Source organism: Budorcas taxicolor, chromosome 16 (genome assembly GCF_023091745.1).
Source record: "Budorcas taxicolor isolate Tak-1 chromosome 16, Takin1.1, whole genome shotgun sequence".
In the NCBI taxonomy this organism is placed as follows: domain Eukaryota; kingdom Metazoa; phylum Chordata; class Mammalia; order Artiodactyla; family Bovidae; genus Budorcas; species Budorcas taxicolor.
In genome coordinates, this window is record NC_068925.1 from 46,028,841 (window position 1) to 46,052,208 (window position 23,368).

Consider the following 23,368-nt stretch of genomic DNA (forward strand, 5'->3'; position numbering starts at 1 on the left):
GTGTGAGGGAGAAATAACATGGCTCTTGCTTGGAGGTGGTAGAGAAGGTGACTTAGCTGAGATGTAGCTCAGGATCCCAGGTCTCTCCTGGTGGAAGTGGAGTAGTGGTAAATACTGGCGATCATTTCTTGGCAAAGGCAGAGATAACGCCCCCTCCCTTGGGGAACAGGGATCAGATACACCGGCACGGACCCAGTGCCTCATGCTCTGTCATATTCCAGGGAGCCAGGTGGCACCTGCCTGTCTTGTTTCCCAATGGAACCACCTCACAGGGATGATGGAGAACTTGGCGGGTACAGGGCACCACGTGTGGCAAATGGCTGCTTCCTTGGGGCCCTTGACCTTCAGTCACTGGAATTCCCAAAGCCTCAGTGTCTTGCACCTGCTTAGCTTGCCAGAGCTCTTGTTTTCTTTCTGATGGGCAGGAGAAGAGACGAGATGTTCCCTCGGTAAAGAAGGTGAATGCCCTTTTCCAGGTTATATTAGATTACGGCTTGGACTTGTAAATTCCCAGTCCAGAGAATGTTGCTGTAACTTGTGATGGGTGAAGAACATAGACTCCAGGCCAGATGGTGGGAACTCCCTGGATTCACTGCATGTGGCCCAGGACAAGCTACTCAGCCTCAGTTTCCTCACCCATCAAGGGATGAGTCAGGGCGTATAAAGTATCCGGCTTCTCTGATGGCTCAGAAGGTAAAGAATCTGCCCATAATGCAGGAAACACAGGAGATGTGGGTTCAGTCCCTGGATTATGAAGATCTCCCGGAGGGGGAAATGGCACCCTACTCCAGCATTCTTGCCTAGAACCTGCATGAACAGAGGAGCCTGTCAGGCTATAATCAATGGGGTCGCAAAGTATTAGTGTCAGTTGTTTAGTGATGTCTGACTGTTTGCAACCCCATGGACTGTAGCCTGACAGGCTCCTCTCTTCAAGGGATTTCCCAGGCAAGAATACCGGAGTGGGGTGCCATTTCCTTTTCCGGGGGATCTTCCTGACCCTGGGATCCCAGCTGGATCTCCTGCATTGCAGGCAGATTCTTTACCATCTCAGCCACCAGGGAAGCCCCTGGGATCCATGGGGTCATAAACAGCTGGACACAACTGGGCACATGAGCACAAAGTACCCCATACTAATCAGACAAAGTGTGAGGTGCTGGGAGGTGCTGGGAGGTGCTGGGAGGTGCTGGGCCTGCCTGCCTTGGTGTGGCTGGCATTTGTTTCACTCCTTACCTTCTGCTGCAGGCGCCTTTACTTTCTCTTGTTTGTATTTTTATTTATTTGGTTAAGCTGTGCGGCTTGTGGAATCTTAGTTCCTCCACTGGGGATCAAACCCGTGGCCTTAGCAATAAAAGCATGGAGTCCTAACCACTGGACCGCCAGGGGATTCCTGCTTTTACTTTCATTTACTTTCTGTAAGACTTAGTCCAAGCCTTTCCTCTTGACCTGGCCATCCTCCCCCTGTTCCTCTGGCTTTTCCCAGTTGTCAACACTTGAAATTCATCTTCCATTCATCTCACTCATTCTCCATTCATCTCTCCTTTCTTCATTACAATGCCTCCTAACTGACATCTCTGCCTTCTGTCTTTTCTTGGCAAGCCCATTCTCCACATTGTCATCTGTTCCTCTCTGAGACCATCCACTTCAATACCCTTGCCACTATCCACACCAGACACTCTTTGCCATAGGTCTCACCTTCTTGATCTGAAAGTATTTTGTTTGTTTTTTTCTTTGTAGATTATCTCATGGATGTATGTGCTATTTGCCCACTCAAGCTCTTTCCCAGTGCCTAGAGATCCAGCCCTGGGCAATACAGAGAAGGTCACTGTACTCCAGGAATTTATGCTCTAGTGGACGTCGGTGCAGCAGATTGGCAATCAGGAAATACATACATGAGCAAGATCTTTGCAAAGAGTGACAAGTGTGCAAAGACCTCTTTCCCAAAACACACCAACCCAGGATGATGCGAAAGAGAAGGATAGAGTTGTTGCCGGGAGACAATTTCCCAGCGCTGTAGATGTCCTGCCTTTCTGCATGTCTTGGGAACAGGGGCAGCCTTTGCCCTGGATTCTCTTTGCAAGGATGTTTGTTTAGTCAACACCCTGGAAGACAGGGATAGTGTGTCCCTTGGGGGCAAAGGGCAGGGTTGTTTACTGTTTGACGTGATAAAGTCACTCTCAGGGCAGAGATGAGGCAGGTGTGTTTGCACCCATAATAACAGATCTGGGTTCCCTAAAGTCAGGGTGCCCCCAGTGCATTGAGCAGGCAGTTTGCCCCTGGACTGCTCCGTTCAGCTGCCTGGGACTTGACGAGCAACAGAAACCAAGGCAAGCATGAAACTCTGCTGCCTGCTGTGCTGTGAGTGACAGAGCCTGTCATCTCTGAACTGGACGTCTTACATCCTCTGCCAGCATCTGTGCGACTGCAGGCTTAGTGTCTCAGGCCCTTCATCATTCTCCTGCTATATGCCTGACTCTGCCTTAAGTACTGGGAACACACAATATTGAATAAAATGCTCAAATATTCCTGAACTCATAGAATTTATACTTTATTGCGAAGAAAGACATATGGGGGGATTTCCTGGTGGTCCAGGGATTAGAACTTGGTACTTTCACTGCCATGGGCCTGGATTCAATCCATGTTCAGGGGCTTAAGATTGCACAAATGGCATGGTACAGCCAAAAAAGGAAAAAAGAAGAAAAAAAAACTATGTAAATCTTAAATAATAGAGATAAAATCTTGTACTATGTACATAATATATAATGTGATAGATGATGGAAAGAATGAAATAGGGTGTGCTGTGAAGTGCTGGGATAGGAGAAAAGATTTATAATTTAAAAAGAAAATTTTCTTGGCAGTGTCAAGACTTGTTAAGCTTTTTTAGAATGGTTATATATCCTTTCCTGTTCCTATAATATTTCTCTCTTCTCTTTCATAGATTATTTTAATTTTGTGAGTTCAAGGAATTTATCATTCATTACTATAATGTCAGCTCTGATAGATAAAGCATCTCTTTCTTTCATTAAAAAATATATATACATATACATACATATATATACACTACACAGCATGAGGGATCTTGGTTCCATGACCAGGGATCAGACCTGTGCTGCTTGCACTGGAAGCATGGAGTCTTAACTACTGGACGGCCGGGCAAGTAAGTCCTTTATAATTTTAGTCAGATATAAAATCAGAGGCAACTCAGTATTTGCACAGTTGTTCTGGCTAAGGGAGGGCACTTAGGGTCTATTCTAGGTGTAAAAGGAACCACTGAATGTCTGTGCAGGGCAACATAACATCTGATTTGCTTTGCTAAAGATCACCCTAGCTGCAGGGCAGGGAATGGATTATAGCTGAGAAAGCAAGGAACTAGAGACTACACAAACAAGAGATGCTGATGAGCAGAGATTGGAAAGAAGGGGAGGGAGATGAGTATGTTTTGAAAATAGAACTGATGAGTTTTTTTGTATGGCTTCCCTGGTAGCTTGGACGGTAAAGCGTCTGCCTACAATGCGGGAGACCCGGGTTTGATCCCTGGGTTGGGAAGATCCCCTGGAGAAGGAAATGGCAACCCACTCCATTTTCATGCCTGGAAAATCCCATGGACCGAGGAGCCTCGTGGGCTACAGTCCATGGGGTCGCAAAGAATCGGACACGCCTGAGTGACTTCTCGCTCCTTATCTCTGGAAGGTTTCATCAGAACTTCTCTGCACTGTATCCAGTTCTTACACAGGTGAATGTGTGTATTGGTGTGACATTCGGAAAACTAAGATCATGGCATCTGGTCCCATCACTTCATGGCAAATAGATGGGGAAACAGCGGAAACAATGTCAGACTTTATTTTTGGGGGCTCCAAAATCACTGCAGATGGTGACTGCAGCCATGAAATTAAAAGATGCTTACTCCTTGGAAGGAAAGTCGATAGCATATTAAGAAGCAGAGACATTACTTTGCCAACAAAGGTCCATCTAGTCAAGGCTATGGTTTTTCCAGTGGTCACGTATGGATGTGAGAGTTGGACTGTGAAGAAGGCTGAGCGGCGAAGAATTGATGCTGTTGAATTGTTGTGTTGGAGAAGACTCGTGAGAGTCCCTTGGACTGCAAGGAGATCCAACCAATCCATTGTAAAAGAGATCAGTCCTGGGTGTTCTTTGGAAGGACTGATGCTGAAGCTGAAACTCCAGTACTTTGGCCACCTCTTGTGAAGAGTTGACTCATTGGAAAAGACTCTGATGCTGGGAGGGATTGTGGGCAGGAAAAGGAGGAGACAACAGAGGATGAGATGGCTGGATGGCATCACCGACTCAATGGACATGAGTTTGAGTGAACTCCGGGAGATGGTGATGGACAGGGAGGCCTGGCGTGCTGCGATTCATGGGGTCGCAAAGAGTCAGACACGACTGAGCGACTGAACTGAACTGAACTGAACTGAACTGATATGCAGGAGCCGTACTTAAAATATTTGATAGTGTCTTAGACATAAATAGAATGATAATGTGTGCGCTCAGTCTTTCAGTCATGTCTGACTCTTTGTGACCCCATAGACTGTAGCCCACTCCATTGTCCATGGGATTTTTCAGGCAAGAATACTGGAGTGGGTTGCCATTTCCTTCTCCAGGAGATCTTCCTGATCCAGGGACTGAAACTGTGTCTCCTGCATTAGCAGGTGGATTCTTTACCACTGCACCAACTTAAACATGACATTTTATAAAATATGTAAATAAATACTATATGAGAATTTTAAATATGCATCTTAAATTTCTAAATAAATGGAATTATATATTTTAATAAAATTGATTATAAAGTGATACATTGTAGCATAAACAATTCATCAAGTAGATCTAGTTATATCTAAATTATTTGTTGATTTTTACACATTGTGGGTATAACTTTGGTTGTTTTTTGGGCATGGGTATCACTAGCTATATAATACCACTAGCAGCTCTGAGCTATGATTTGATATTGGGGATGATACTGCCAAGAAAAATTGTGAGAAACTTCGAAATGTGCAAAAAAATCATGGTCTATATCTTCACTCCTGGCTTAGATGCACCTTTATTTCTGAGTTAGCTCACAGCTCTGTAAGTTATAGAGACCAATAGAAATACAATTGCTTTTTGTTGATAGAAATGCAAACAAATATTGCCCAATGGACCTACAATAAACTATTTCCCTGGGGATATTGACCTGCTTTGCCTCAAACTACACATCTGTTTCAGCATTCCTGATTTTTTTATACAGGGTGTGTTCTCTGAATTTTCCTCTGAGCTGATTGTAATGTCCTTCTGCTCCCTTCCTTAATTAATGAGTTAAGTAAAATCTTTGATGGGCTTCCCTGGTGGCTCAGACGGCAAAGAATCTGCCTGCAATGTGGGACACCCATGTTCAATCCCTGGGTTGGGAAGATCCCCTGGAGGAGGGCATGGCAACCCACTCCAGTATTCTTGCCTAGAGAATCCCCATGGACAGAGGAGCCTGGTGGGCTACAGTCCATGGGGTTGCAGAGAGCTGGCCATGACTGAGAGACTAAGCACAGCAAAATCTTTGACATGAACTTGGGCAAATTCTGGGAGATGGTGAGGGACAGGGAGGCCTAGTATGCTGCAGTCCACGGGGTTGCAAAGAGTTGCACACGACTGAGTGACTGAACAACAGCAATGAAATCTTTGACAGTTTCCCTGGTGGCTCAGTAGTAAAGAATCTTCCCTACAATGCAGGAGATGTGGGTTCAATCCCTGCGTTGGGAAGATCCTCTGGAGAAGGAAATGGCAACCTACTTCAGTATCCCAGGGACTGAGGAGCCTGGTGGGCTACAGTCCAGGGAGTCAAAAGAGCTGGACACAACTTCAGAGACTAAACCACCACCACCACCAAAATCTTGGACATGTGTTCATCTAATATCTGTATGAATTAAGATAATTTTTGGCATTTTTAAAATACATCGAATTCTTCCAAGGCCTTCTCCGTTAAACAGATAGCTGTTGGGTTATCTGTCATTTCCACAACTAGAGATTTTTTTCTTAACGTTGGTGATATTGGTCAAGATGCTGAAAGTGAAAAGTGTCTGACTCTTTGCAACACCACGGACTGTAGCCTGCCAGGCTCCTCTGTCCATGGAATTCTCCAAGCAAGAATACTGGAGTGGTGTGCCATTTCCTTCTCCAGGAGATCTTCACAACCCAGAGATCAAACCTGGGTCTCCTGCATGGCAGGCAGGTTGTTCACCATTTGAGCTACTGCTTAATCCTCTCTCAATTTCTACTGAACAGAAAGCAATACCATTATTTTTTTTTAGTTGTCTTTATACTGCTTGAGATTTTTAAAGAATTCAACATCTTTATTATCAATAAGTCATAAAAAGGGCTTCCCTGGTGGCTCAGTGGTAAAGAATCCTCCTCCTAACACAGGAGCCATGGATCTGACAACTAGGTCCGGAAGATCCCCTACAGAAGGAACATCCTGGGATGCAAAGTTAAGTGGGCCTTAGGAAGCATCACTACAAACAAAGCTACTGGAGTTGATGGAATTGCAGTTGAGCTATTTCAAATCCTAAATGAAAGTGCTGCGCTCAATATGCCAGCTCAACATTCAAAAAATGAAGACTATGGCATCCAGTTCCATCACTCCATGGCAAATAGATGGAGAAACAATGGAAACAGTGACAGACTTTATTTTCTTGGGCTCCAAAATCACTGCAGATGATGACTGCACCCATGAAATTAAAAGATGCTTGCTCCTTGGAAGTAAAGCTATAACCAACCAGCCTAGACAGCATATTAAAAAGCAGAAACACTACTTTGCCAACAGATCTGTCTAGTCAAAGCTAAGGTTTTTCCAGTAGTTAGATATGGATGTGTGAGTTGGATCATAAAGCAGGCTGAGTGCTGAGGAATTGATGCTTTTGAGCTGTGGTGTTGGAGAAGACTCTTGAGAGTCCCTTGGACTGCAAGGAGATCAAACCAGTCAATCCTAAAGGAAATCAGTCCTGAATATTCATTGGAAGGAAGGACTGATGCTGAAGCTGAAACTCCAATACTTTGGCCACCTGATACAAAGAACTGACTCATTGGAAAAGATCCTGATGCTGGGAAAGATTGAAGGCAGGAGGAGAAGAGGACCACAGAGGATGAGACGGTTGTATGGTATCACTGACTTGATGGACATGAGTTTGAGCAAGCTCTGGGAGTTGGTGATGGACAGGGAAGCCTGATGTGCTGCAGTCCATGGGTCGTAAAGAGTTGGACACGACTGAGCAACTGAACTGAACTGAAGGGAATGTAATTTCACAAAATCGCATTAAGGATTATACGAGCAAACATGAAAGACTACAGCTGTATGCTATTTTACATAAGGATATTTTATGATTTATCTTTTTACCTGTTGAAGGATGTTCAAGTTCTTTCCAGCTTTTCACTCTCAGGAACTATGCTACCAGCAATATCCATAGTGTGTTCACATCTCAGGAGTCAGGAGTTTCTCTAGGTTTCACTGTAGACATGTGGAACTGACTGGTAAATAAACAGATGCTTTGGGGTTTTGTTTTAAGTTTTTTTGAAGTATGACTGATTTACAATGTTGTATTAGTTTCAGGTGTACAGCAAAGTGGAAAAGAATATATATCCTTAGGTTATTATAAGATATCGTTATAGTTCCCTGTGCTAAACTGTAGGTCCTTTTCGTTTATTTTATATATAGTAGTTTGTATCTGCTAATCCCAAGTTCCCCAACTATCTCCTTTGGTAACCATAATTTGTTTTCTATGTCTGTGAGTCTACTTCTGTTTTGCATATAAGTTCATTTGTATCATTTTAAAAAATTCTACATATGACTGATGTACGATATTTGTCTTTGTCTGACTTCACTTCGCTTGGTGTGATAATCCCTAGGTCCATCCATGTTGCTGCAAATGGCATTCTTTTTCATGGCTGAGTATTATTCCATTGTACTGTTGTTGTTCAGTCACTAAGTCTTGTCTAACTCTTCTGTGACTGCATGGACCGTAGCCCGCCAGGCTCCGCTGTCCATGGGATTTTCCAGGCATTAATACTGGAGTGGGTTGCCATTTCCTTTTCCAGGGGATCTTCCCAACCCAGGGATCGAATCCACATCTCCTGAACTGCAGGTGAATTTGTTGCCAGTGAGCCGCCAGGGAAGCCCTTTCCATTGTATATGTGGTGTACACTGTATATGTATATTGTACATATATATATATTATATGTGTGCATGTGTGTGTGCTAAGTCGCTTCAGTTGTGTCTGATTCTTTGCAGCCTTATGGACTGTGTAGCTCGCCAGGCTTCTCTGTCCGTAGGATTCTCCAGGCAAGAATATTGGGGTGGGTTGGCATGTCCTCCTCCAGGGAACCTTCCCAACCCAGGGATTGAACCCACATCTCTTAGGTCTCCTACATTGGCAGACAGGTTCTTTACCACTAGTGCCACCTGGGAAACCCATATATTGTATGTTTATATGTATATTTTATTGTATATCTTCTTTATTCACTCATCTGTCCATGAACACTTAGATTGCTTTCATGTCTTGGTTATTGTTTTGGGAAATATTGCTGCTATGAACATTGGGGTGCTTGTATCTTTTCAAATTACATTTTTCTCCAGATATGTGCCCAGGAGTAGGCTTGCAAGATCATGTGTCAGCTCTAATTTTAGTTTTCTGAGGAACTCCCATACTGCTCTCCATAATGGCTGCATCACTGTACATTCCCGCCAGTAGTTCCTTTTTCTCCACACCCTCTCCAGCATTTATTATTTGTGGACTTTTAAATGATGGTTGGAATGACATTTTAACTTTACTAGATGCTTTTGACTTGGTCCCCGAAGTGGTTGCCCCATTTACAAACCCACTGTAGTGTCTCCAGGCTCCTGATTCCCCATGCCTTCCTCTGGTCTTCCCCTGATGACCAGCCACTGGGTGGGGCAATTCCATGAGAGGGACATGGCAGTCTGCTGAGTGAAGGGATGCAATCCAGGATGATCCATGGGTATCAATTTGTGGTGAGTTCACTCTATTCTCCCCTCTCCCTTCCCGAGAGTCCCCCTGGGGTTGCGGGTAGGGCAGATGAACACAAGTTATTTGGAAGCCACCTCTTCCTTGTATTCTGGAAAAACCTAAATTTCTTGGGGAGAGAGTTGGCTGCCCTTGGTTGGAAGGAGTCCCTGAGACTGGTAAGCGGATGGACAACAACTCCATGAAGAGAGTGGCCCTGTGCCTACTCCTGGGGGCAGCTTGGGCACCAGGGCACCTGTCTGGGCCATGACACTCATGTCCAGGAATGACGGTGGGCTAGATGAGGGTGTCCTGAGTTACCAGGTGTGGCCTTTGGATGGGAGGGACTGCTGCTGACTTTTCATCTGGCTAGGGTACTGGGCTGGGATGGGGAGAGGTGCGGGAGCTCCAAGAACGAACCACATTGACCTTCCCACTTGCTGACAGGACAGAGGCTCACGGGTGACTTTGACCGGTAAGGACTAGGGAAATAGACATTTCCGTGCAATTTCCGTGCATCTGAGTGCGTGGGTAGATGTCACATCGTAAACCAGCCATCTCGGTGCATTGTAGAATGTGTGCCCTAAAGAGGAGTGACCTGGCATCGTATCCACTCAGCCAGGTCAGGGAGGACTGAAAGGGGAAGTATTGGAAGTATTCCGGAAGGAAGAACCGAAGGAGGAAGTGTTCCCAGAAGGATGAAGAGGACTCTTCACTTAGAACAGGATGTGAAGTTAAGGGCTTCACCTCTGTAGTAATAAATGGGGAGACATCAAAGGACTGTTTTCCTTCTTTGTAGGGATGTGACATGAATAAATAGACTTGCATTCTTGAAAGATGGTCCTGGCTGTGGTGTGGACAACAGATCAGAAGGCAGGCAATGAGGCAGGTGACTGATGAAGGTAGCCTGGGCCAGGGTGATGGGCATGGAGTGGGTGTGGGGAGACCAGGATCAAAACACCTGCAGTCTGATGCTGCCCCAGTGGGGAGGTGGTGTCAGTTATTCTCAGGAAGAACTCAGGAGGAGCAGGTGTGTGTGGGAAGCTGAGAGTTCTGTTGGGGCATGTCTGATTCCAGAGCATTTGACCGTGGGGACCTAGCAGGAGGTGCGGGGACCCAGCCTGAAGCTCTTGAGTGGAACCAGGCTCTGCCTACACAATTGAGGGGTCATCAGGCTACGTGGATAATAAATAAAACTCCTGGGCTGATGACATCACCCAGGGAAAGCCAGAAGAAAAGGGGACCTTGGCCCAGACATGATTGTTCATGTGCTTTTAGACTATATCAGGAGTTTCCTGGTGGCCTAGTGGTTAGGATTCCAAGCTTTCACTGCTGTGGCCTGGGTTCAGTCTCTGGCTGGGGAGCTGAGATTCCACAAGTCATGAGGTGTGGCTACATAATAACAACAGCAGTAATGACTGGCTGCTTCTACCTTTCAGTTCAGTTCAGTTCAGTTCAGTCGCTCAGTTGTGTCTGACTCTTTGCAACCCCATGAATTGCAGCATGCCAGGCCCCTTGTCCATCATCAACTCCTGGGGTTTACCCAAACTCATGTCCGTTGAGCTGGTGATGCCATCTAACTATCTCATCCTCTGTCGTCCCCTTCTCCTGCCTTCAATCTTTCCCAACATCAGGGTCTTTTCAAAAGAGTCAGCTCTTCGCATCAGGTGGCCAAAATACTGGAGTTTCAGCTTTAACATCAGTCCTTTCAATGAACACCCAGGACCAATTTCCCTTAGGATGGACTGGTTGGAACTCCTTGCAGTCCTAGGGACTCTCAAGAGTCTTCTCCAACACCACAGTTCAAAGACATCAATTATTTTGCACTCAGCCCTCTTAAGCTTCTACCTTTAAAAATTGTTTTTATGAAAGTCTAGTTGACTTACAAGGTTGTGTTAGTTTCAGGTGTACAGCAAAGGGACTCAGTTTTAAGTATATATACAGATATATGGGCTTCCCTTGTGGCTCAGCTGGTAAAGAATCTGCCTGCAATGAGGGAGACCTGGGTTCAATCCCTGGGTTGGGAAGATCCCCTGGAGAAGAGAAAGGCTCTTTCTCTTTCCAGAATACCCCAGTATTCTGGGAGTCTCAAAGAGCTGGACAAAACTGAGCTACTTTCGTACATTATATATATATGTGTACATGTATATTCTTCTTGAGATTCTTTTCCTTTAGAGATTACTACAAAGTATTGAACATAATTCTCTGTACTATACAGTACAATCAATCCTTGTTGATTATTTATTTTTAATTGAAGTATAGTTGATTTATAATATTGTATTAGTTTCAGGTGTACAGCAAAGTGATTTAGTATTTTATATATTTATTATATATACATATTTTCAGATTCTTTTTCCTTATAGATTATTACAAAATATTACATATAGTTCTATGTACTGTACAGTACACCTTTAATGGTTATTTAATTATTTATTGACATATAGGTAATTTACAATGTTGTGTTACCGCTGCCTTTTGACTGTCATCTCAAACACTGTATTAACAGTCATTTTCCCCAGCCTTATATTACAGAGCATTTCATATAAACATAACCACCACACAAGCTAGTCCATTTTTCTATGATCATGAACATCATCCAAAGTCCGAGAAAAACCGAGTCACAAGCTGAAACTGCCATTGGTACGATGGTTACGAATTTCTAGTTACATGTTGCTTCAATCATGGGACTCTTAGCTCATGTTTAACTTAAAAAGGTCCTCATTAAATGGGAATGGGAAAATACATTTATTATTTATTTCTAAGCAAAAAGTCTTTGATAATGTAGTGAGGCATCTTTACGACGTGCTCTGACACGATCTTTCTAAATCTGGACTCACAGGGTCTGGCTCTGAAGAAATGAGATCTACTGTTTTTACAAACACACCAGAACTTACGTATTCCAAGGGTGTTTCCTCTTCAAAGCGTGAGGATTAGTCAAATGATCACGCCCTTTGGAACGACGTCACTGAAACTCCTTTTGGAGGCAAGAGGCTCTCCTGATAGCTGCTACAGGGGTTCCTGCAACCCTTTTGAGGAGGACAAGGGGACTTGAATCTTGGAATCAGCCAAGTCACCTGATGCCATTTGATAAGCAAGAGCAAAGACTGAGCCAAGCCACATCAGCTCAGCAAACCCGTGGTGTTCACACCCCACCTGAACCTTCTCCTCCCCAATTTTTACCTTCTCATGAAGAGCATCACCACCCACCAGCCTGAAAACTAATTTCATTAAAGCATTTATCTAAAATTTAGGCATACTTGTGTTTCCTCTCCTTTCTGCATGCGCAAACCTGATCCACTCTTGGTCTACTTAGCTTTTTCTCTGACATTTACTCCAGAACCCAGCACCACCATCCTCTCACTGCCCCATGCCAAGCCAGGGGTCACTAACCTCCTGATGAGGCTGTGGGCTCCAGCTCCCTCCATCCCTTCTCACCAGGCATGTTCTGCTGTTCTCCAGCTGACCACCCTTCACAAGTCCCATCACCATCACAAGCATCCAGACAAATTCCCCAGTAGAACTTGTTCCTGGCAGAGCTGCACCTTCTAAGCTTGGTCTTGGTTCCTTGCATTTGCTGAGGTTTCTGCCTCCTTAGAGAGATTGCAAATGCTGTTTCTGCAGCCCTGGGACCCCCTGCCTTCATCCTCTGTGCGCCCAGCTCCTTTGCACTGGAATTGGTTTCTTAGGGCTGCTGAAACAAATGACTGAAAACTGAGTGATTTAAAACAGCAATTCGTCTCTCAGAGTTCTGGAAGTGAGAAGTCCAAAATCAGGATGTTGGCAGAGTTGCATTCCTTTAGAAACCTAAAGGGAAGCTTCCTTCCTTGCCTGGTGCAGCTTCTCGTGCCCCCTGCAGTCCCTGGCTTGTGCTGCATCGGTCTGGCCTCTGCCTCCATCTTCATTTTTAAACATTTTATTCACTTATGTTTTTTTGGCTGTGCTGGGTCTTTGTGGCTGCGCACATGCTTTCTCTCGTGCATGGGCCTCTCGTGTCACAGACCACTGGCCCTAGAGTGCACAGGCTTGATAGCTGTGGCATGCAGGCTTGTTGCCCTGTAGCATGTGGAATCTCCCTCAACAATGGGTGAAACCGGTGTCCCCTGCACTGGCGGGAGGATTCTTAAGCACTGGACCACCAAGAAAGTCCTCTGCCTCCATCTTCTCATGGCATTTTCTTTGCATTTGTCTCTTTTTCTAAGGATACCAGTCATACTGAGTGACGGCCCATCCTACTCCAGCTTGTGTGCACAGTTGCATCTGACTCTTTGCAACCCCATAGACTGTAGCCTGCCAGGCTCCTCTGTCTGTGGAATTTTCCAGGCAAGAATACTGGAGTGGATTGCCATTTCCTCCTCCAGGGGATCTTCCTAACCCAGGGATCGAAGCGGCATCTCTTGTGTCTCCTGCATTGGCAGGTGGGTTCTTTACTGCTGCACCACCTGGGGAACCCAACTAGCCACTGGACCACCAGGGAAGTCCCACTCCAGTATGACCTCATTTTAACTGTTTCTATCACAACCTTATTTCCAAATAAGGTGACTTTCACAGGTACTAGGTGTTGGACCTTTGACAGATCTTGAGGGGTGGGCAGGTACAATTCAACCTCTAGTAGTAGCCTTCAGATCTCAGACTAGACCTCTTTCCTCCAGGAGACTGAGCTCTGCAGGGTGAGCTGTGTGTCTTCGGCTCAGCCTTTAGCCAGCTTCCTCAGCAGTCTTCTCAACTTAGCTGAACGTATGTGTTCAGTTGTCTTATCTTTGTGTCCACCTTTCACTTGAACGTAAGTTAAGCTTCTTGAGCACTGGGTCTATATGGCTGCTCTTTCTCCAGAGCCTGGAAAGGTATAGGCACAACATTGATGCACCATGCATTTTTATTCGTGAATTTCAAAATATACACACTATTGATAGTATGTATAATATAGATAATTGGGCTTTCCCAGTGCCTCAAGGGTAAAGAATCTGCCTGCAGTGCAAGAGCTGCAGGACACTCGGGTTCAGTCCCTTGGTTGGGAAGATCCCCTAGAGGAAGACACTGCAACCCACTCCAGGATTCTTGCCGGGAGAATCCCATGGACAGAAGAGGCTGACAGGCCATAGTCCATAGGGTTGCAAAGAATCGGACATGACTAATGAGAACCTACTGTATAGCTCAGTGCTCTGTGGTGACCTGAATGAGAAGGAAATCCAAAAAAGAGTTGATATACATACAGACGATTCACTTTGCTCTACAGTAGAAACTAACACGATACTGTAGAGCAATTATATTCCAATAAAAATTTATTTAAAAAATGAGTTGCAGGCGAGAGAAAGTAGCAGTGGCCTGAAGATTGGAGAACATATCATCACAAGACTGTAACTTACATCCAGCTCACGCTTCATCATTTTGTCTTTGCAGCCTTATCTCACCTCATCTGCCAACAACTCAGCACAATAAGCCAAGCAAGTCTGTATATCTCCCCATTTTATATAGAAGTCAAGCTCATAACAAAAGGAGATCCTGTTGTTGAGACAGGACCACAGATTTGTTGAGCCGAAAGGAATCTCATAAGATGGGTCTGATCTCCTTGTTTTACACAGGAGGAAACAGGAGCTGGAGAACTGAAGCCATTCACTTATAATATCTTATCTGCTTGCTAGTAGAGCTATAATTAGATTCTTTCCATTTCTCTCTTTTTTTTTTTTTTGGCTGTGCTGCTTGGCATTCAGGATCTTAGCTGTCCAACCAGGAATGGAACCCATGCCCCCTGAACTGGAAGTGCAGAGTCTTAACCACTGGACCACCAGGGAAGTCCCCCTGAGCTCTTCAACTTCTCATCAGATTCCAAGAGAGTAATTCCAAACAAGTTTGGGAATGGCAGACCCATCCCAATAATGTGTATCCTCCCCAAATGATGACGTGGTTGGATGACACTTTTGGAATACATGAAGCCAGACTGCCTGGGTGGGAAGCTCGACTCCACCCCTTCCGGGCTTGGTAAACTTGAGGGACCTCGTAAATAAATTCACACCAAGACATCTGTGATTCATGTGATAGCTACCCAGGTTGAATCTACTTTTGAAAAGAAATCGTTAGCTCCAGGCAAAAATCTCTGCTGCTGGTGCCTCATGTAATATCTGACACAGAGTCAGTGCCCAATAAACAGGGAATGGATGAACAGGGCTGACACTCAGGTACAATTGAACTTGGACGTGAAGGAGGTTCTGGAGCAAGAGGGAGCCACCCAGAATTCCTCAGTTCATTCATAGTTGTGATGCATCACCTATGCCACATGTGCGTAGGACTGTGTAGTCCTGAAAACTCGTTTCAGGAAGGACAAGCACAAGCTAATGAATCAGTGAAACTTGGCATCATAACACAAGTGATAATTACAGGACAATAAGCTCCATTATATCAGTTTTCAGGGAGTTACAATAGACTATTCCATTGAACACATTGGCTAATAGATCCCTGTGGCCAAAAACTCATAAAACACATCAGGCAGGATTTTATGAAAATATGTCCATATTTTTGGGTATAACCTGGGATTCCATATACACTTTTAACTATTTTTGTAAAAAGTTTTATTTATTTGACTGTGCCAGGTCTTAGTTGCAGTACACAAGAATTTTTTTTCTTTTTTTTAGTTGTGGCATGTTAATTCTTAGTATTGGCATATGGGATCTAGTTCCCCAACCAAGGATAAAACCTAGGCCCCCTGCATGGGAGCATGGAGTCTTAGCCACTGGACCACCAGGGAAGTGCACATTTTAAATTATTGTGTGTCAAGAAAATAGCTTGAAGGAGAACCATTAGAATAATCACAATGAGGGGAGATTGTTGTTGGGGTTAGAATAAAAAAGTTAGCTATTTTTTTTTTCTTTCACCTATTAAGAGAGGATGGATCAAGGGAAACTAGAAAATAATTTCTGAAGGATTTTCTGTCCATTAGACAAGTATTTATGAAATGCCTACTTGGTCTGGGAATATCTAGGGTTCAAAATGCACAAGATAGACCAACTCCTGTCCTCAGGCAGTCGTTAAATAATAACATGACCTTGTTTACCAAATTTTGGGAAATTACTTGAAAGGATTATCTCATGAAGCTTGGCAGGGGTACATTTAGAACAAACAGAAGAATCTTCCCACAATGCCCAAGACCAGAGAGATGCCCAAAGGATAGTTGGTAATTAACAAAGAAATGTTGATACGCTTGATACCCTTTACATTTTGTTTTTGTTCAGTCTCTCAGCCATATCCGACTCCTTGTGGCCCCATGGACCACAGCATGCCAGGCTTCCCTGTCCTTCATTATTTCCCAGAGTTTGCTTAAATTCATGTCCATCCATTGTGTTGGTGATGTCATCCAACTATCTGATTCTCTGTCACCCGCTTCTCCTTCTGCCCTCAATCTTTCCCAGCACAAGGGTTTTTTCCAATAAGATGTCTCTTTGCATCAGGTGGTCAAAGCATTGGAGCTTTAGCTTCAGCATCAGTCCTTCTAGTGAGTATTCAGGGTTGATTTCCTTAAGGATTGATTGATTTGATTCCCTTGCTGTCCAAGGGACTCTAAAGAATCTTGAAAGCATCAGTTCTTCTACCCTCAAGCTTCTTTATGGTCCAACTCTCATATCCGTACATGATTACTAGAAAAACCATATCTCTGATTACATGGACCTTTGTCAGCTAAGTGATATCTCTGCTTTTTATTATGTTTTCTAGGTTTGTTATAGCTTTTCTTCCAAAATATCCTTTATAGGTGTGTGTTAGTTCCTCAGCCATGTCCGACTCTTTGCACCACATGGACTGTAGCCTGCCAGGCTTCTCTGTCCATGGAATTCTCCAGGTGAAAATACTGGCATGGGTAGCCATTCCGTTCTTCAGGGGATCTTCCTGACTCAGGGCTCCTGCATTGCAGGCAGATTCTTCACAGTCTGAGATACCAGGGAAGCCCTATCCTTTACATGTGAAGCTCTCTCAGTCGTGTCCAACTCTTTGCGACCCCATGGACTGTAGCCTACCATGCTCCTCCGTCCATGGGATTCTCCAGGCAAGAATACTGGAGTGGGTTGCCATTTCCTTCTCCAGGGGATCTTTCCAACTCAGGGATCAAACCCAGGTCTCCTGCACTGCAGGCAGACGCTTTACCATCTGAGTCACCAGGGAAGCTCCTTTCCTTTGCATAGGTAATATCAAAACTTCACAGGCAATTCAGAAAGAGATATAAATGGCCTGTTGAATTTAATGCAAATTAAAATATGTGCAAAATTAAATGCAAATTAAAATTTAACAATCTGGAGTTGCTAGTAAACCTTCAGAGTTAGTAGGTGAGCAGGTGGAAGAGACTAATAAACTTGAAATTGATTCTGATAAATCTACACTGGGTGTCTACTGATCCATTAGTGAGAACCAGAATCTTGGAGGCTATGGAAACTAACACTTGAAAAATAACTTGTCAGAGTTTCCCTGCATATGAGTTTATTTAGTCTAAGTCAGAAGATTCACGAAGCCATTCCTTGAGACCACCGTGGGGAGACAGAGAAATGCTGAGTTGACTTGTTGGCACGGTCCAGCTGAACTTTCTTATGTAACAATGGCCTCAGCTGGTTCGTATGAGAACTTGTGAAATGAAAGCTCAGAGTGGCCAAAACAAATATGTAGCCAGATTCAAGCTGACTTGGCCAATGTTCCTTTAACATTCTCATCTTATGAACACAGAAAACTAATAAAATACAAGGCTGTGCATTCACCATAAATCACGATCGGGAACTGTTGTTTGCCCGCATCTCTGTTATATCATCTTCACTATCAAAAGCTTGAACATTCCATAAAGTCCATGGAAAGCATTCAAAACTGAAATGAAAACAAGCAAGTCAGGAATGGGGAAATGCATGCTTTCTGTTCTCTGCTGGGTGTAGCCAACAGTTTTCTCTTTCGTAAGTGTTGTTGGATCTTTCTAGCAAACACCTAGAACCCTCTCCTCTCCAGAAATCAGGTATTGGTAGATCAGGAGGTGTGTTTGTTTGGCACTCTGTTCCTTTATTCCCAGAAGAAGGGAAACGGGACAGAACACTCTGTCCAATAAACAATTGCCCAAGGTCTTGGGCAAAAGAAATTAGGACAGGAAGCAGACAGACTTACTCGTTGCCCCAGGTAACTGCCTGATAAGGCAAACACGCGTGTACAGTGAGTTCCTGTCCTCCTGTGATAAATATTTATGTGCTCAGCCCTGTGTTTGAAAGCACTAAACCATTTCTGTCTGAACATTGACCTTCGGATGCAAAACATAGGATTAATTTTGCAGGTGATGTAATTAATTTTTGTGGCTCTAAGCTGCACTGGGAACAAGAGAAACTGTTGTTTTCATGAGAGTTTAGAAAGTGATTCAGCAGGTGTGAGCAGCTTTCAGGTTACATTGTCAGTTTATAATCTGAGACTTTTCCTTTTTTTAAGTCAGGGATGGAATCTTTAAATTGAAGTATAGTTGATTTACAAGTTTGTGTTAATTTCTGCTGTACAGCAAAGTGATTTAGTTATATATACAAAAACATTCTTTTTATATTCTTTTCCATTATGGTTTATCACAGATATTGGATCTGGTTCCCTGTGTTTTACTGTAGGACCCATTGTTTATCAATTGTTTATCAATTTTTTATATAATAGTTTGCACCTGCTAATCCCAAGCTCCCAATCCATCCCTCCCCCACAATCTGGGACTTTTTTTAATCGCTACTGGAATTCAACGATTTTTGAGAGACAATGGTCTGGGAGTATTATAAGCAAACTCACATTCTCTTGATAAAACAAGAGATAAAACATTATTCTGGGTTAATGCACAAAATTTGTATTGGGTTGGTCAGGAAGCTTATTTGGGTTTTTCCATAAGATCTTGCCCCAAAAAATCCAAATGAAATTTCTGGCCAACTCACTATTTTTTCTTGGAGATGAGGGTTTTATTTCTAGGATATTGGTTTAGCATGGCCCCAAATTTCTGTGACCAATATATGTTTCACTTTAACGTTCTTAAAATGTACAGGCAAACTATTCTCCTATGGTCAGCTAAATTAATCCCACCCCAAACAAAAGTAAAAGGCAAACAAGTAAAAATATTTGTCACAAAAGCCATCATCATCTTTCCAGGAGATACAAGCCGGAGACTCGGGTTCCCCCGCATCACTTCTGCCTCTTTGATTCCCAGTGTTCAGTGGATCTGAAGATCTTATTGTTTTCCCCCTGGAAATATATCAAATCCACAAACTTCCCTTTTTCTGCCTCCTCCAACTTGCTATTTGCACAAGCGCCTCCAAGCACTAATTCACCAAAACCAAACTCAAGGTCCTCCCTGCCAGTGGGACCCTTGCAGAGTCCCATTTCTCACTAAAAGGCATCCTCTCTGGATCTACCCTCCAGGACCCGAGTTTATATCCTGGGCTTCCCCCCACCCCGCTCCCTGACTTGCCCTTCGCCAGGTCTTGTGAATTGACCTTCTTGAACACCTTGGAGTCATCCATTCATGCCATTCTGTGTTCACTGCTTTTTCTTAGTGTGAAAGTTGCTCAGTCGTGACCAACTCTTTGTGACCCTATGGACTGTACAGTCCATGAAATTCTCCAAGCCAGAATACCTGAGTGGGTAGCCTTTCCCTTCTCCAGGGGATCTCGCCAACCCAGAGATCGAACCCAGGTCTCCTGCATTGCAGGCTGATTCTTCACCAGCTGAGGCATAAGGGAAGCCCATTTTTCTTAGGACACACTCATCTCCCACCTGGACCACTGAATGGCCTCCCAGGACCTCTGGGATTGCTGCCCTGGCTTCATTATCCCCAACCTAGCCAGATACCTTTCCCAAACATAAACCTGATGGAACCACTTCCTGACTGAAAATCATCTGTGACTTCCCTTTGTCCTGAACATGAAGAGGATCCCATCTCCACCCTGGCAGGAGGAGGGGCTTGCACCACCATCCCTCCTTCTGCCCCATGGTGTCTGCCCAGAGCTCCAGCCACACTGGCTCTGCAACAATGGCTGCCCAGCTGACTCTCCAGTTTTTCCCCTCTTCATCCACCTCTAAGAACTTATAGTATCTGAGATTGGCTTATTAATTAGCCAGCACATCAAAGGTGCTCAGTGAGTATTTGTGGAATAAATGAATGGCTGAATAGATGAACCTATTAAGGAAAGCACCAGAGTGATAGAAAGTGAATTCATCCAAGAAAATGGCAGAGCAGAGAGGAGAGAAGAAAACCACAAGATGTGGAGCAGAAAATGGCAACCCACTCCAGTAACCTTGCCTAGGAAATCCCATGGACAGGGGAGCCTGCTGGGCTACAGTCCACGGGGTCTCAAAGGCTCAGAGGTGACTGAACACAGTCATCATTACGAGCAGTGTAGGCCACACGAAGCACATCAGTGGCTCCTAGTTTGTGGCCTCTGGTTAATGTCTTTCTTTCCCTTTTGGCTCTCTACTCCACAGGGGCACAAGCCTGTGGGTCTTCTCTGCTCTCCACAGTGTTTGGATTCAACAAAGGGAAAACTAAAAATAGAAGATAGATCCACCCTCCCAGTAGAGTACCAGGTTCAGAAAGGATACACTGGCAAGGAGACGGCATTCTGTCACTCCCTGCCTCTTTTTGGATGGCCCGCTGGAAATGTCACCATTTCTCTTTAAGCCCTACTCCCAGTTGACCCCTGCAAGCCTCCTTGATCTCTGCCCTGAAGTCATCACAATGGCCAGAAGGGTCCTGGCCAGGGCGGGGCCCTCTGTGACATCACCAAGGGCCCAGCCCTGCCTGGTCCTCAGTCCCCAGATGCCAGGGCAGACAAGCACACAGGAGCCAGTTCCTCTCTGCTCACCATGCGGTCTGTAATACGGTTCATTTTCTGGTCTGCGTGTGTCTCCTCTTTGTGTGCTTTTGTGTTTTACTGTCTGAGAGATGACACCATAGAACTCCCCGGGAAGGTGCCCTGCAGAAGGCACTTTCAAAGTCAGCAGAATCTACCAGAGCATGACCGAGGCTGGCTTGGGAGCAAGTTGCATTGGCTTTTTCTCCTCGTTGTGCTGTTTGTGATACAGATGTTTCCAGGAGACAGTGACGAGAGTACTGTGGAGACTCTTCCTGCCCTCCAGGGCAGTTCACTTGGCTCTTCGGGAAAGAAAAAGAAAAAGGCTTCCCCCAACAAAGACTATATGTTCGATACCTTAAACCAGCTTGAGACGGACCTTGTGAAGTTTGTATCCAGGGCGCGGAATCTAAAACTCGCCATGGCAACCGGCAGTAAGCTCAGTCTTCCCAGTTTTGAGGTACCTGCTGATAAACACAATAACATTACACTATATGAGCTATGGGGCGACGAAGACTTCGATGAAGACTCCGAGTAAATATGTGTATCAAAGTAGAAGAGGAAAAGCTGAGTGTGGATAAAGTGTATCCAAACTAATAAAACTGTTCTGAAGCAAAAGCAAAAAATAAATAAAACCACAAGATGGAAGCCTAAGCCTCAGGTGGTTGTCGCTATATCTATATTCTTGGGCTTCCCTAGTGGCTCAGCTGGTAAGGAATCTGCCTGCAATGCAGGAGACCTGGGTTTGATCCTTGGGTTGGGAAGATCCACTGGAGAAGGGAACAACTACCTACTCCAGTGTCTGGCCTGAGGAATTAGTCCATAGTGCTGCAAAGAGTTGGACACGACTAAGCGACTTTCACTTTACTTAAGAAAGAGGAAATTGCTTCTAACCAATGGTCAGATGCCTTAACCTGGATGTCTAGTCTCCAAGCCTGATTCCCACTTCCCTTCACATTTCAGCTCAAACCACCTTCTTTCATGTCCTTGTACATAACCAGCTCCTTTGGCCCCGGGGCCTTTGCACCTGCTAATATCTTTGCCAGGAATGCTCTCCAACTCCACACAGCATCTTTAGTTCCTTTAAAAAAAATTTAATTTTTGGCTGTGCTGGATCTTCATTGCTGTGCAAGGACTTTCTCTGTTTGCAGTGAGCAAGGTTCTCTAGTCCTGGCAGTGCTCGGGCTTCTCACTGCAGTGGCCTCTCTTGTGGACCACAGGCTCTAGGTGTTTGGGCTTCAGTAGTTGCTGCAAGTGGGCTCAGTAGTTGCTGCTTGCAGGCTCTAAAACACTGGCTCAGTAGTTGTGGCACACAGGGCTAGTTGCTCCACAGCATGTGGGATCTTCCCAGACCAGGGATCAAACCCATGTCTCCTGCATTGGGGGGAGGATTCTTAACCATTGGACCACCAGGAAAGCCCTAGCTATTTCCTATTCATCTTTGAAATCATAGTTACAATGTCACTTCCTGAGAAAGGACTTCCCTGAACCCTAGATTAGATCAGATCCTCTTTATCACACTCTGGTCCTCACTTTCGCATCACTTATCCCAATTCGTTATTATGTATTTGAGTAATTCTTCCACACTATCTACCTTTCTGCACCAGGAGTGCAGGGATTGTGTTCTTGTTTCCAACCTCACCTTGTAGCCCAACATCCAACTCAGGGCCTCATCTAAAAAGGTGCCCAATGAGTATTTGATGATTTTATGTAACAAAAGAAGTGTTGCTACTCATAACACCCTCTATTTACATGATAGTAAAACTCTAATAGAAAAAGTGGGCAAAGGATAGCAGGCCATTTGATAAGGAGAGGTACAAATAGCCAGTTTTATTTGTAATAAGAGAAATGCATATTAAAATACAGCAAAATTCTGAACTTCCATGATGGTCCAGCAGCTAAGACTCTGTGCTCCCAATGCAGTGGGCTCGGGTTCCATTCCTAGTCAGGGTACTAGATCCCACATGCTGCAACTAAGACTTGGTGAAGCCAAATAAACAACAACAACAAAATACAGCAAAATACCATTTCAATATGCCCATTTGACAAACTTTTTAAAAAAGTAATAGTAACATCTACATATTCAATGCAATCTCTATCAAAATCCTAACAATGTTTTTTGCAATAATAGAAAATTCATCCTAAAATTCATATGGAATCTCAAAGGACTCAGAAGAGCCAAAGAAATCTTGAAAAAGAACAGATTTGGAGGCCCCACACTTCCTGATTGTAAAACTTCCTATAAAACTACAGGAATCAAAACAGTATGGTACCATCAAAAGACAAGGGCTTCCCAGGTGGCACTAGTGGTAAAGACCTTGCCTGCCAATGGATCCCCTGGAGGAGGGCATGGCAACCCACTCTAGCATTCTTGCCTGGAGAATCCCATGGACAGAAGACCCTGGTGGGCTACAGTCTGTGAGGCTTCAAAAGAGTCGGACATGACTAAACAACTGAGCATGCACTATATCTTTTTGATGTTTTGAAACACATTTTACAGCCTAGACCTATTCTGAGAGTTCTGACAGCTTTCCTAAGTGGGGCTGTTTG

General features: G+C 44.4%; 1 protein-coding gene across 1 annotated transcript; it reads left to right on the forward strand.

Annotated features, from left to right (window-relative positions):
- The first annotated feature begins 20,831 nt into the window (after nucleotides 1-20,831).
- Nucleotides 20,832-21,356, forward strand: LOC128061156 (protein FAM209-like). Its single transcript, XM_052653408.1, has one exon. It carries the CDS (start codon nucleotides 20,832-20,834, stop codon nucleotides 21,354-21,356), a length of 525 nt encoding a protein of 174 aa, XP_052509368.1.
- Nucleotides 21,357-23,368: the final 2,012 nt, after the last annotated feature.

What these genes read in the sequence shown, in the direction of transcription:
- LOC128061156 (XM_052653408.1), top strand. Translation starts at nt 20,832, where the DNA reads ATGCGGTCTGTAATACGGTTCATTTTCTGGTCTGCGTGTGTCTCCTCT.